Here is a 15,270-nt window from a genome sequence, read left to right as displayed (position 1 = left end):
CATCGTGCTCCAGAGCCCTGCCTGATGTGGGTACGACACTAACCCCAACACTGGGAGAACATCAGGAAGGGAGAAACACCAATTTCTGCCCTGAGCAGTCCTTGCTAGCTGAAGTTTGACTTAGTCAGGAAGAACTTGCTGCTGCTTCGGAGATAATTAAACCCATCTTCCCTCGCCCTGCTGTTTGTACACGCACAATGATACCATTGTTCAGAGTCATGCAACACATATGCTGACATTAAAGTGTTTAATCTTGTAGTACAGTATTCCATTATTTTTTGGACATCTGTACATGATAGAAAGGGTACGTATTAAGGGATTTGTTGACAAAGAAATGGCTAATGCTGATACATGTGTGGACTGAAAGGATCTTTCCAAGTTGTGTTCGGCAGCAGGGAGGCTGCTGCTTCCCAGGCCCGGCCTGGCACAGATGTGATATGCACTGTTGCTATTACCACTTTTCAATTTATAACAAGGAGTCAGTGTTTAGAAGAATTTTGGAAGCTCCCTGCTGGGTTTGTGGCTAGGTGGTCTTGCTGGCAACACCACCTTCATGGTGAAAGCTGAAAAAATGAAGTGATGGCTAAAGGAAGAATATTAACTCCAGAGGGTTTTTTTTTTCCCCCTTTTTGAGGCAAATATGCTTACCCCAGATCACTTTGCAGAATGAGCACTAAAGAATTTCTAACCTCTGGGTTTGGGGATCAGGATTTATAGAGCCTGTTTTTCATCTTGTTTGAAATTAGTATGTTAGTCCTGCTTTCCACCCATGGATGGGGCAGGACTTGCCCTGCCACACACTGAATTTACCATGCAAGAAATAGTTTATCACCTTCACCTCCCTCTACCTGGCTATAAAATGGGTCCATGAGTGCCTGGGTGCAGGTTCTCTTCTGCTGAGCATTGCCTTGACTCAGAGCAGTCCCTTCTGCACAGGGCAGATGGGAACAAGCCCATCAGGACAGGGCTTTGGCAGATGAGCCCAGAGTCCCCAAGTGCCTGGGGGTGCTGGGCCTGTGTCTGAAGGACAGACTGTGTTTTTAGAAGTGTCAGGATGGCAGCAATCCCCAGCGATGGGATGCATTAATGAGTTATAGAAAAAAACCACAGGCTATTTTTCTAGTAAGCTTATCTCACAGACCAAAATCAAGGCTTGTTTTGCCTTAGGCTTCTCCAAAAACCTGCGGTAGCTTTTAGATGACTTGGAGAGCTGCAACTATTCATTGTAAAAAGCCTTCCAAATACTGTTTTTATCACTCTTAAAAAAAAAAAAATCTCATCACGCAACCCAGGACATTTGTTCTACTCCATTTATAGAACTTCCAATTTATAATCTCCAACTATTTCTTCAAATATTTCTTTAACTGCTGCTTTAGCTGCCTAATGTCAGCATGTAAATCTTGTAGCCGAGAGAATGAAACAAATGAAAACCAATCACAGAACTTCACATTCCCAAATTCTTGCCATTATAAATTTCCTGCCACTGCCCCTGTAACTCTTGCTGTCAAGCACAATGAGGAGGGAAACATGTGCCTTCGCAGACTGTGGCCTGGCATGACATTATTGCAGTCTTTTTTATAGTCCTCCTTTTACTCAGAAAAATATAAGGACTGACCTCGCACTTCTTGCTCAGTCAGGAATCCTGCTGAGCCCAGTAGGTTCTTTCAGCTGCAGAGACCACTGGATCCTTCCCTTAATTGGTTTCCTCCTTCTTCAACCTCAGTAACATAAGGAGAAAAGGCCTATATTTCATAAATACCATGGTTTTATCCACCAATTTAGAGACAAAGAAGTGCAATTTATAGAGGGAACATTTAATGCCTGTTAATTAGAATCCCATCAAGAGGTCTCGAATTTGGCATCCTGAAAATTTACAGCCCAGTTTCACAACCACCACAGGCCCAGAGTCCAAGGGGTGGCCCTGGCCTCCCTCCCACCATGCTGGGAGGTCCCCAGTCCTCCTGCCACCACTCCTGGGTGCTGTGGTGAGCTGGGAGATGACAGGATCCACCCGAAATCTCATCTGGGGAAGGGAAAATTATTTTCCAGTTGAATACACTTCCCAAGGGAAACAGGAGGGTGAGGCAGCAGATAGGAGCAGACCTTCCCTCTGAAAGCAGGGGCTGAAAGGACTTGTGGACCCCAGGTGGAGCTGGTCCCAGGGCAGCTGGTTTCTGAGAATCTCGTGCTCTGCACTGAAACAATACAACAGAGTTTCTGAAGTTTTGGCTTCAATCGCAAGGGGTGGTGATGATGGAAATAAAGGTAAATTTTCCCAGAAAATTCAAACAAGATTTTGCACTGGTGGATGCAAACAGTGTAATGCAGAGTGTAGTTTGCCCTTTCATGGAAATGCTAAGGGTAGGATCAATCCACTGGCTCTCAGGACAAGCCAGGCAGCCCCCAGCCACCTCTGAACAAACAGTGTCCATTTTCTGTAGCTCTGCAGCTATCGGAGGGAAGGCAGATAAAGACCTTCCTACCTGCTAAATTCATCGACATGACTTCGTCCTTGGGGCAAGGCAGGTACAGGTAGACTTCAAAAACCTGTTAGACCTTGATGCCAGAATGTGGCAGATTTTTTTTGCCATCCAAATCTCTTGAGGGGTTGCTTAGGTAACTGCTGATGGCTCAGCAGCTGCCTGGTTGAGAGGCTGAGGCAAGGGGGTGTTGTCTTTTGGAATCTATTTTCCTTTGACTTATCTTTTAGTCTCAGGAATTCAGGACCTTTAATCTATTTGAGATTAAAGTCCTTTACAAATCCCTTCTGGCCTTTTTTGGGAGTAAAGAAGTTGCAGACACCCTACTGCACATTCCTCCCGGTGCTTTTTTTCATTGTAAATGAGAAACAAGTAGCTCAGATTGTAAGCACTACAATAAATGAGACAACTACTCTTAAAGGGCCTTATAAAAACAATTAACATATTATCAGGCAAAAGCGTTAACAAGAAAATGTATGTTTTTACTTGTTTATATATTCAAAATATATTCCAAGTGCATCACTCAAATGTGGAGGGAGGAGGAAGTATGGAATTACCAAAGCTTTCCCAGTTTGGCAGCCTGAGCACAGAATCTATTCATCTGGTGTTGGCCTTCTTTGTGAAAAAGAAGTTTTGCATCTTCAGAAAACAAGAGCGTAAAAAATACCTGGGTAGGTAATTGGCCTCCCACGTAATCCATTGAAATTAGTAGAAATTATTTTTTTGACTCCCCTGGAGTTTGGATTAGCTCTTAAATGCTTCCATAATAATTGTTTTTTAACACAGTTAATTCTTGGAAAAATACTGCTGTGATTCACTGGTTCTTTGCTGGACACACGGAGCTGGTGCTACTGTGCTGGGTACGAGGGCTGAACCAGGATGTGTTGAGAGGAATAATAATACTGCAAGCTATGTCTCAGTATAATCTCTGCTGTCACGTGTCATGCCTTGCCTGCCATCAATCCATATTAGAAACCCAGAGGTCCAACCAGTGTTTACAGAATTAGCTCAGGTCAGCTTTTCACTTACCAGCAGTGATTTACAAAGAAGCTGAAAACAGTTGGGGTGCTTATTTCTAGTCTCAACATATTTTGCTGTGAAAATAGCCAAACATGGGATCAGCCTAAGTTTCAGTTTTATGCTGGTGTGTCATTTGCTTTAGAAGTTTGGGTACCCTGGGGTGTTCAATCAGGACCACAAGCTTTTCTATACAACATTACTTTTTTAGTACTTGTCTCAACCATATTGCTCCGAGTTCTTGACACCAACAGCTACACCTTTTCATCCCTGCATCTTGATGTTTCCAAGTTCTATATCTGAAAAGTACACTTCAGGACACGTCAAAACAAGTACCCGGTATTTGTTGACATTTTATCTCCATCTTTCCCATATTTTTTGATCTGATACCCGGCTACTTCACACCTGAGCACATGTATCCATCCTGTTTTCTTTTGACCATCCCTGTCGTTACAAAACTATGCCAGTCTCCTCTTGCGTCACCATCAGGCCACAACAGAGTCAGTTTGGAGAGACAAAAGACTTCAGAGAGCTCAGAGCCCTATCTCTATCAGATAGTGCAGCCTGTGCAGCATTCAGATCCTGCACAGATAAGCAAGGCCAAGCTTTCAAAGATGCTGATCTTACTTGCATATTTGAGACAGGTGTGGTGAAGTTGCTGATAACCACTAACTTGAGATATTGCTTGTTTTGGCTGGATCACCTTAATTGTCCTGTACATTTTGGTGTCTTGCTTATTTTCTTGTGAATCTGTTGTCCGTCTCCATCCCACAGCTCACAGCTCCATCCCAACCTTTCCTTTCCCAAAGAACTCTGCCAGAGGGAGTGTCTGATGATCCTCATCCATTGTAGCTCCAATTAACTGCCACACTCACCATGCCCAGAGTTATTCTGCAAATTTTGAGCCATGTGTTAAATTAGGGAAGAATTTTTTAATAGTGTTTGTGCCTCCAAAATGTGATACTACTTCCAAGAATGAGGAGAGGCACACATTTACACATGCACCACCTGTGAGTGACTTTGGATTGTTTTTTAAGGAGAGGAAGTCCGCTGTTTTCCCACAGCTAAGGCACACAGCCTGACAGCAAAATTATTTTTCAAGGGTGTTCTTCCTTTTCCTATTTTACAACCTTTGATTGCACATCCAGAGCTTTGGCTTCCTCTCCAAGCAGCTGCCTTGCCAAGGCATTTGAATTGTGAGCTGGAATTTCCAATGTTTGCAATTAGGATCTGGGCTAAAACCATTCACCAAAGCCTTTGGGTAGTAGTGATTTGTAAGAACTGTGGACCTGGAACAAACATGAGTTCAGGTTCTGTGGGCAAAAGGGCTCTGAATCGAATCCAGCAAATATTCATATTGCTTGGTGACTTTTAAGGGAGCATATAAACATGTAATGGCTGACAAACAGCTGGGACTAAGTCCTTCAAGAATGATCAAAACATTCTTATGGTATGTTGTGTCAATGGGGATCATGGATTTTATAGATCTACTGGAGAAACTACAGTCACATTCAAAGAGCTGCTGCAATTCTCTCAACTGTTTCACTGAACACTTAAAATACCACTTCCCCCATCCCTTTTTTTTCCTTAACACTACCCTTCACTCTCCCCCTTCAAACTCCTCAGGTAATTAACTGGAAATGACCCAGTTGCAGTATTGTCAAAGGTCTAACACCCATCAAACCCAGGAAACTCAGGCTCCTTGAGTGCTCCTCTGCTTACCCCGTTGTGCTGAAGGTATTACTGGGGTCTACAAAAAGTGCTCGATCCTATATACTGTACCATATGTTCCCAAATACCAACACACAGCAGTATGACTTAGGGATAGGATTTCAGCCTTCATAATGAAGAGTCTTGCTTTTATGAGTTCGAGTCAGACCCTTAACGTTATTTTAACATAGATTTTGGTGTTTAATTATGTAATAAGATTTACTGCAGTCATCTAACAGATGTTGATTCAGGGTCAGTGTTTCTCATAAATTAGTTCTGAAAGGATTTGTTACTTCTGGGTCAGCAGATAGGTCCAAAGTGCAAAGAAAAAGGGGAAAAACAATAAACACTGAGTTGAAGGGTTTCTTGGGATTCTTTCTTCAGTTACATATCCACATATTTTCATGATCTTAATGACTATAGCCACAGGAATGTTTGCTTTAACACTAAAGATGGCTCAGGCCAAAACCCTATATCCCAACATCTGCAAAGCATGGGAAAGTTCAAACTTCGAGGCTCTTTATTTTATGACCCTGGCTGTTAATTTTTCATACTAATGACACATTTTTTCTAGGGCTCTGCAGAGGAAATCACTGTGAACTCTAGCAGCACCCCAAAAAGTTTCATCTTCATGTGCTTGTTGTCAGACCTTGTGTAGAAAGTGCAGCTAAAGACCAGTGTTGGCTGATGTAGTTGTCATCACACATATACACTGAAAAGGTGCACCCACCTGCCTTTGGGAATTTAGCCTTCCCATGTCTTTGGAAGCAAATCATATTGGTACATCCTACTGCTAACACCCTGCCTGTGGTGTTATCTGTAATACAACTAAAACCACACAGCATTATAGTCATTCTTCTGTAGCTGTGGTTAAAGGAGCTATTTTATATTAGAGTGTTTTTCCCTCCCCCCTATAATTTAGGTGCAGACAAATTCCTTTGAGACTGAAATCACACTCTTAGTATCTTATTCTATTAGGAGTAGTTTGGAGGAAAGGGATTGAGGTAAATTTAATAGTTTTGCTAGCACTTCCAGGGCAGTTTTAGCCTGCCAAATGTTTTACAGACAGTGGTGAATATTCACAATATTCTCCCACGTCAGGGTATGAGACACTGAACGATCTCCGTGAGGCTTACGAGATGTTTTAGCTAGAGGTATAACTGCCCAACCTACTAAACCATTTGTTGAACTTAATCACCTTTGTCTTGGAAAGTGTAGAGGTTTCGTACCTAAAAAACTCTCTAAGATGAATCCCAGCTATGAGTAAGAGCTCTGAAGTATTTCCCTGAACAGCAATCACACAGTGGCAAACTGTGAGCCCTGGACTCCTCACAGAAGGGATGTGAGAGAGGAGGAAGAGTCCATGGCCAGCAGCTGAATCTTGGCTAGCAAAGCAGTGCTGAACCTGCTCCATGCTTGGACACAGTCTGGTTCCCAGAGCCTCCCCACACTCTGTCCCTGACACAGGGGAGAACCCCACGAGGTGCTGATGTACATTTGTACCGTGCAGCGCTGTAAATTTAAATAACACTTTCCAGACTCTTGCTTGAAACTCCTTTTTTTCAGGAGTAATTCCCTTTAAGTCAATGGATTTACACAATGGATTTACTGCTGCCAGAAGAGAATCAGGCCTGTAGAAAGACAAGCATTCTTTGCCAAGGAAATCTCAGAGCTAACTACTTGAATTGTGCAGTCAAGCTGCAGAGAGGTCAAGTGGACAGACGACAGGACTGGGACATATAGGAAGTCTCTGGTTCAAACCTCAGCTCTTAAAATGTCATGCAGTGTGACCTTGGGCGAGTCAGTTCATTCCCTTATACCTCCGTTTCCCCCTTTTCCTTTGTCCGACTTGTCTGTTTAATTTGGAATTTGTCCCAAGAAGGGTGATTTGCGTCATGTGTCGGGCTGGGGCACTGACACCTCGCCTCCCCCTTGCTGGAGGACTGTCTTGAAGTCTTTGTTTCCTCCCAGCACTGACCCCCCGCTTCCGTATCCACAAGCACGAGACCATCAGCTGTCCGTCAGGGGACAGGCAGGCCTGTCACTCGGAGGGATAACACACCATCCCCACACTGTCCTGGGAGGATTCTGGCACTCCTTGTTATTTCACAGTCAGGGTTGGGAGGTGAAAGAAGGTCCTTACTTTGAACATTTGCCTCACAACCCTAAGCACTAAAGATCCTTTAACATGAAAGCTTTGACCCTTCAGAGCGGAGCCGTGAGCTTGTGATGAATTCAGCTGGCACCAAATGTGGGTCGCTGGCATGAAAAGCCTCAAGGACTGGAATCTGTGTATATATGTGTGTGGGTATGTGTGTATGCCTGTGTAATTTTCAGAAGCAGAGCCAGGCCAAGAACCTGCACTCCTGAAAAGCCCCATCTGTTTCTTTCAGCTCCTTCCCACAGCAGCTTGGTTGTTATTGGTGGCAAATGTCCAGAGTCACTTGTCAAGCACAAAGCTGCCAAAAATCATTAAAACACAACAGTCCCCCACACCCTGTACCAGCCAGCTGTAAAACTGTTTCAAAGGGATTCTGATAAACACATATATGCTTATAATAGCCCAGATAAAGTCATGTATTTCCTACGTGCTTTAATGAACCGAGTGACAGCGTGAGATGCTGCAATCAGATATTCTTGCCCTTTTCTGTTGTGGCAACTCTCAAGCGTGTTTGATGGCGAGGGGAAAGGGAACAAAGCAGGTGGCTAATGGGCTGTTTTCTGTTTCAGTGGAGCATGACAGAGAGTTTCACCATCAGCGCTGCCACTACCGAGAGTTCAGGTTTGATCTCTCCAGAATCCCAGAGGGGGAAGCGGTGACGGCTGCCGAGTTCCGGATATACAAGGATTACATCCGCGAACGCTTCGACAACGAAACCTTCCAGATCAGCGTCTACCAGGTCCTCCAGGAGCACCCGGGAAGGTGAGTGACCCACAGGGAAAACCTGAGGAGAGCACAAGCACAGTGTGTTCCTTCGGGGAGTTGTGTCTTATATTGTTGGAAATACTGGTGCCATCAGCAAAAGCGCCTGGGTTTGGCATCAGGTTCGTACAGTGAAATCTCAGCACGCAGCTGCCACGTGGAGTGACATGGGGAGAGGTCCCTGTGAGCCTCCACATGCCCCAGGGAGCATCCCCAGCACTCTCACCCCTGTGAGCACTCAGTAGCTGAGGAGCCAACAAGCCTGGCCATGTGCTAGTGCAGGAAAACATCATAAACTCAAAGTATTTCAAGATTCCTGGAAGTCCTCCCCGCTTCCTCCTGCTGCTTATGGATCCTGAAGTGACAAAACCAAATGCTTCCTCTGGAATTGTAGCTTAATTGCTAGCCTTTATTATCAAAGGCATTCGAGATCCCTAATTAACTAAGACAGATGACACCATGCTTTTTATACTGACTGATTGTTTTGCATGTGCAAAACTACAAGATGAGCTATTAAATCCATTCCAAGCAATTATTAATGTATGCCAAGCTCCCTGACAAATCCTCCCGGGAACTTGAATAAGAACATATGTTCAATTTTCTCATCTGTTTTTAGTTCCAATTAATCAGCAATCCCAAACCATCTATCCAAGGCACTTAGTTTCATTTGCACATATTTCTTTTACATACAAATTCTACCAAAACTGAGATTGCATTTATTTACATGAAAAGTATTTACAGTCACATTCTAGTCAGAAGTTATTCTTTAGGACTACTAAATATGGGCTAATAATACTACAGTCCTAATTTAGGTTTATGAAAAGGGGAAAGCCCAAAAGGGTAAGAAAAAAGTGGGATCAGGACTCTGGCTTTATGGTTTTATAAGCACTAATAAAAATGCGGGAAAAAAATGAACTATGGCAGGAAACTTTATCAATGTTTTTTTAAATGGTGAGGATTTCTGCTGGCTTTGCTGTATGGTAAAAATATTTAACCACTGGTGTGTTTTCTTCCACATCTGAAATTCTAATTTTATAGCTTAAAACTCACAGTTCTCCTGGCATTTCTAACGACACAATAATTCACGGGGTTTGGGGTCTGTGCTAAAATGATTCTGTTTTTATCAAACAGCCATAATTCAAACTATATATTTTAACCAGGTTTTCCTTAAAGGAGGAGGCAACAAGCCACAACTGTGCACAGGACCCATTAGATGTCCTGCTTACCATAAGCATTTCAGTTTATTCTCTTTTTCTTTTAAGCCCTTCCAGCAGTAGAAGCCTCCCTAAGCTCTATTTCTTAAATAGGTTATTTAGGTACAAGCCTGCAGGAATAACTTTTCATTCTTGGGAACAGCAGAAACAAAACATGTGTTGGCAGAGGAGGAGGCACTAACCAGTGTGTCAGGGTATTAGGGAATGCCAGAAACCTGTTGTTGGAGTAAATGACCTTCCTCATCAGATGCCCAGGAAGTTCTCCCTCAGATTCTGATGAGTGAGGTAGGTGCCCACTAGGAATCTTACTGACAGAGTCAGAATGATATTTAGTGCCTTCATTTTACAATGGTACATCCACAGGTTGGTTACAACTCTGTTAGAGAGAGTGACAAGGTACCACTGAGGATAGCTGTGTGGAGCAGAAAGTGTTTCTGCAAACTGTCTCCTCCACGTCCTAAGGGACAAAAAAAATGTATGCAAAGTGCAGGCATATACATGAACCACTGGCTGGAAGAGGTGAGGAATCTTGCTAATTATACAGATGTTCCAGCCACAAGATGAGATGCAATTTTACTGCATCATATTCACCACAGGAACACTATTTTTAATGAGCGTTCGTGCATATTCCCCTTTTTGCATACATTTTGGCACAGGCTATGGCGAGTTTTGAACAGTATGTCCTGAAAAAAATATTCCTGTTGGTTTGGATTGACCAAAGGTAAAAATATTGTCACTAACATTTGTAAAAATATTTGCTCCTTTTCTGCATTTTTCCACTGACATTTTCCACCCGGCTCTGTCACAGACCAGTCATCCAAGTCAGTGTGTCATTGGGCAAGTGGAGAAAGAAAACAAACTCTCTCCAATGTTGATCAAAAAACACCCATTCACTTTGATGCTTCCTTGGCTGTTTGTCTCATCCCGAGCCTGGAAAGTCAGACCCATCTGACGTTGTTAGCAACAAGAGCAAAACAAAGCCAAACCCTCTCCCCCACGCAGGCAGGGAAATGTTTGCTCGCCTTTGGCTTTGTGGATCCCTCTCCCTGGAGCTCCACAGGTACAATGGCCAGCAGGAAACCAAAAAGGTTCCCCTCTCTCTCTGCGCTTATGATAACACAAGAGCAGTGGGATTCCCCCAGGAGATTGCTGGAAATGCCCTTTGAGATTTGAAACAGGATTCTCCAAGCCTGTGCTGCTCCTGTTGCAGTGGTCCAAGGCACAGCAGCTCCTGCCAGGCTCCCCAGGGGCAGCTCAGCATCGTGTCACACACAGCTGAGAGCAGGACACCTAGAGCCACAGAACAGCACAGGGTGCAGGTGGAAAGCCCAGGCTGAGGCTGACTAGGGATAGTTTCCTTTGAGTGTGAAGAGACCAAGGGACATGCTGAAGGCTGGATTTTCAGTTAAACCACAGATGAGCCTCTAGTTTGAGGTGTGATGGTGCCCTTGGTTCAAATAAACCATTGGTATGAGCAGTTCAATAGTTAATGACTTTACGAGTTCAGACAGGTTGGTATCTGACCATCAACATCTCTTGCCTGCACTTTGTTGTCAGGGTAAAATACAGGCATAGGTCTTTCCAGACTAACAGCTGCACTCCCAGCTGACTGTTTCTGAAATCCTTTCCCTCAACAGTACCAACATTTGGACAGAGGGCAGAAGCTCTCCCTCATCCACCTCAGTTGTGGGCAGACAGACACATAACAACCCTGGCAGGAAAAATGAGAGCCCAGCCCTGCCCTTTGTAGCAGATGAGATGCAACTCAGACTTAGACTAATAGAAATTGTATCTCTGTCAGACTGAAGATATTATGACAGGTGTTTGTAGGAAACCAGGCTAAATGATCAAATATTCTTTTTGGCCTTTCCAAATCTATGAATTCATTGCAAGGCAAGCTCTTCAAACTGGCAACATTTCCTTCATAAAAAGGCATGTACAGCATTCTTTAGGAACACAGCATCAGTTATTCACTTTAGGCAAACAAGTACATTCATGAACAAAAATGTTCACAATATCACAAACACTGTAAAAACAGTTGACGTTTTGACTAATATAACATTTCTCAAAGCTTTCGTGTGCATAGCTCAAAATCCAGTGACTCAGGTCCAACTTCTGTTTGGTATTTATGGCTCACTCACCCAAAAGCCTGGGAAAGTGCTTTGCAAAGCCAGGACTGGCTTTAGAAGGGTGCTGAGCAACAGGACATCAAGTCACTGTTGTGGTCACAAACCCTTCTAAGGGGAGCTGAAGGTGGCCATCGGGCAGCCGGGTGCTGCTCAAGCCTCCATCTCCTTCCTCCTGGAAAAGGAGGGCAAGCAAACAGATCCCAGTGCTAGGAAGCACACACCACAGGGCACAAGGCTTGCTACAAGGTATTGAAGGTAATTTATCCTGAGCATCTATGCAGGGAACATGGCAAAATAAAGCTTATGGATGTGAGCCTGAGAGAAATGAACTTTGGTACTTTTACACTGGAATCATGAAATAGTTTGTGAGGCACTTTGCAAAAGAAATATCCGTTACCCTCGGAGCCTCCACCTCTGTAAGCAATGGCCAAAGCAAGAATTTCAAAGGGATTTAAGTGCAGAAGAGACACACAGGTATGCAGTGGGATTTCTAACAGCAGCTAAGCAGGCTGGATATGTAACTCCTACTATAGTTGGTAGGAACCTGCATATTTTCCAAAAGTAACCATGAAGCTTTGGGGCAGATTGTTAATCAAGGCATCACCCTCAATTTATTAACCTGAAGCTGCAGAAAACCTGCAGACTGTATAGCTGCCCTCAACATCAGAGCTCGATTCTGCCCTTCTGTCTGCACCTTCAGAAGCTGAAATACCTCATCCCAGAGTCGCATCTCCTATTTCATTGGACCCAGCACTCGCACTGCAGAGTGAATCCCAACCCCTTTGAAGTCTATGGGAGTTTTGTTACTGGAGAGAATAAAACCAGGTACTTGACCAGCCTTTAGTAATTGAAGTGTAGTTGTTACATGTTCACTTTGTGGCCATTATGGATTTCACAGGCTTCAAAGGCAGTGAATGATTTGAATGCTCATGTTACCAGCCCTGCAGAAAAATCAGATCTCCCATGATGCATTCCTGGTTTTGACTTGCAGCTGGAATGCTTTAGCTTGTGCTTCAAACTACACCACTGCTGCACCCAGATCAAACCTAAGCCCCTCTCCAGACCCCTTTTCCCATTCATTGGAGTCTGTTTGCATGTTGTGGGTTGAAATGTGTAATTCTAGTAACTAAAAAAGGCTTAGGCCCACCCAAACCGTGAAGCAGATGTGCCTCTTTTTTGGAGTTGTTACAAGTACCAGCATGATTGTTCTAGGGATGGTGCAGTACAGAAGGGAAGAGTTTGTTTTAATGATGTGCCCCAGCAGCATGACAGTACCTGCAACAGCATCTAAGAAGGTACTGACGATAGCTTTGATTATTTTTTTTGGTAACTTATAGCTAAGTCAGTTGATAACTGTATTCATTTATCAGCAAGTAGCAAGGGAACTTCAGCATGGAAACCCTGTAGCTCTCCAAGAGCAGAGCTGGATCTAGTTATCTCCTTCAGACCATTCCTAAAAGCCACTGCAGCCTGCAAAACTTCTGACAAATCTTGAACTTGCTAAGCAAGGCACAGCTCTTCACAGGCACTTGAGTAGCTGCAGGAGGCATTTTGCATACCCCAGTGGGTTCTTGCTCAGCTAAGTGATGCACTAATGAACAGTGACTCAATGCTGAACAGAAACAGCTTTATAGGAAGCGTCAGAGATATGTGTGTAACCTCAGTTCTCTCAGCACTGTTTTTACAAGAGGCTTCATGTTTAGGAAACGTGTTGCTTCTCAGTAACAAACTCCCATTGCCACTCTTAATCAGCCTTTGAGACGTAGATCCTACCCTTCTCAAACACTGCGTAGGAAAGGCAACACAGCTACCAGAAACACACAGACTTAAGAATCTGCTGAAATTTTAAAGTGAATTTATTTTTTCCCTAGATTCAACAGAATTTATACAGATCTGTTTCACTGCCAGTACAGTCAGCTTTCAGACCAGTCCTTGGAAACCACCTCCAGCAAACTATTCCTGCTGTGGACATCCCTTTACCCCACAGAGCCCCTGTGGGCACGGAGAGGGCTTTTATCAGTGGGGAAGGAGCAGGAAGGATAAGCAGGGGATCCCAGGCTTGGGGAAGGGAAGGTGTGGGAGGAGGGCTTGCATCAGGTCTGTGTACAGAGGGTGTTGCAAACGTGCCAGGGAGAGGCCCAGGGAGATCCTGGGGCCCTCTCAAAGTAGGAAAGTCTGAAAAATATTTTCCTAAGCTTGTCTTTGTACAGCTGCAGCTGACTTTAAGCAATGACACCGAGCAAACTGAAATCTGGACACTGCAGGTTTTTAATCCAAACAGATGTCTTCTAACCCTCCCAGGATGCCCTCTCTGCCTTCTCCTCCCTCCACCTGCTCAAACCTGGTCATGAATTGCCTAACTCCCCATGCCTAACTCTGTCCTTGGGCTGCCTGTTGGAAAACTTGCACCATGCCTGTGACCTAAACAGCCTCTCTATGGTTAGAATACCCAGCAAGAGGACAGGATTATGCTCCTGGTTTAGAGGATGTGGTTTGCATGCTGAATCAATAAGACATTCAACATATCCATGCCTCAAGTGTTTCCCACTTTAAAACAGAAGCAGGAGGGTTGACTGTCTATTCGTAAAGCTGTTCAAAATCTATTGCAAGGTGTCACTGTGTGGTTATTGTTTAAAAAACTGTTATATCTATAATTCCTCAAACTATTGGGTAGGGATTCAAGCAGCACAGCTACTGGATAGCCTCAGTGTGCTCTTTGGGCTGGTGGATTACCTGACACAGGCAGGGGACTGCAGGACCTGCTGGCAGTGGCCCTGGCCTGGCTGCTGCCAGGACCTGGCCAGGTGAGCCAGGACTCCAAAGCTTCTCCCAACCCAGAGTGCTGGCATGTCACAGAAATCACCTTGTCTTGCAGTGCAGTGAAAATTGCTGAGTCGCCTTTGCTGCTGCTGCCTGTCCTTCTTCTCATTTATTTTTATCCCACTTGGAAGTGCTCATTAGTATTTACTACCACTTGTCAACCAGCAGCTTAAAATAACAGGGCTGATGAGGGGGATGGGGAAAGCCAGTGAAGAAAACAGACGCTAAAGCAGGGACTGTTTGGCAAGAGAACTGTCCTAAAGCAGTGTAGACTTCACAGCACTATAGCCTATAAATACAGTTTCATCTCCTGTTCTCTTGCTATTACATAATTGCCAACTTTCATGTTTTCACTGAATCTCTCTTCCTAGCCCGTGTTCTCCTCGTGCCTCAAATCATCAAGGCAGGTGATTAAGGGAGATACTGCACTTCTCACCTCTGGATGTGTTTCTAGTGTTTATGGCTTCAAACCAAACAGCATCCGAGAGATTGAAAAAGTACCCCAACAAAAAGGCAAAGAGCCCATACATACTATTTTCATGAAGCTTCATGGTTGTTAATCTCTTATTTTACCATGTTGCAACATGGTAACTCTTCCTTACTATTTCCTTCCAGGATACTCTACTCGTCTTTTCTGTATTTTGTCTTCCCTTATTTCTCCCCTCATCCCCACTTCTTCCAGTCCTTTTCCCTTCCACTAAACACCTGTGATCTCTTTTCTTAACTGCATTCCTGCCACCAGCCCTCTACAGCCCTTTGGCAGCTCCAGCCCTTCCACCTCTATAACTCCAGCTGCTTTCCAGACACGATCTCACATGCATCCTGCCCAGCCACCCTCACTTTGCAATGCTTGTTACTCACCCTTGAGTCCAGAAAACAAGTTCACTAAGGAAGTTTCACAGACCACACAGCAGTTATATGACCTGTAGACAAATTTTTGGGAGTGCTTTCCAACGGGAGATGACTCTCTTTTCTGG

General features: G+C 44.1%; 1 protein-coding gene across 1 annotated transcript in view; it reads left to right on the top strand.

Annotated features, from left to right (window-relative positions):
* BMP7 (bone morphogenetic protein 7) overlaps nucleotides 1-15,270 on the top strand; it is a 44,006-nt gene that overhangs the window by 16,805 nt on the left and 11,931 nt on the right. The window contains 1 exon segment of the mRNA XM_018074036.2: nucleotides 7,938-8,130. Coding sequence (XP_017929525.2) covers nucleotides 7,938-8,130 — 193 coding nt within the window.

This window comes from Manacus vitellinus, unplaced genomic scaffold, assembly GCF_001715985.3.
Source record: "Manacus vitellinus isolate BGI_N305 unplaced genomic scaffold, ASM171598v3 scaffold_26_pilon, whole genome shotgun sequence".
Lineage (NCBI taxonomy): Eukaryota > Metazoa > Chordata > Aves > Passeriformes > Pipridae > Manacus > Manacus vitellinus.
This window is presented reverse-complemented; position numbering and strand designations above follow the sequence as displayed.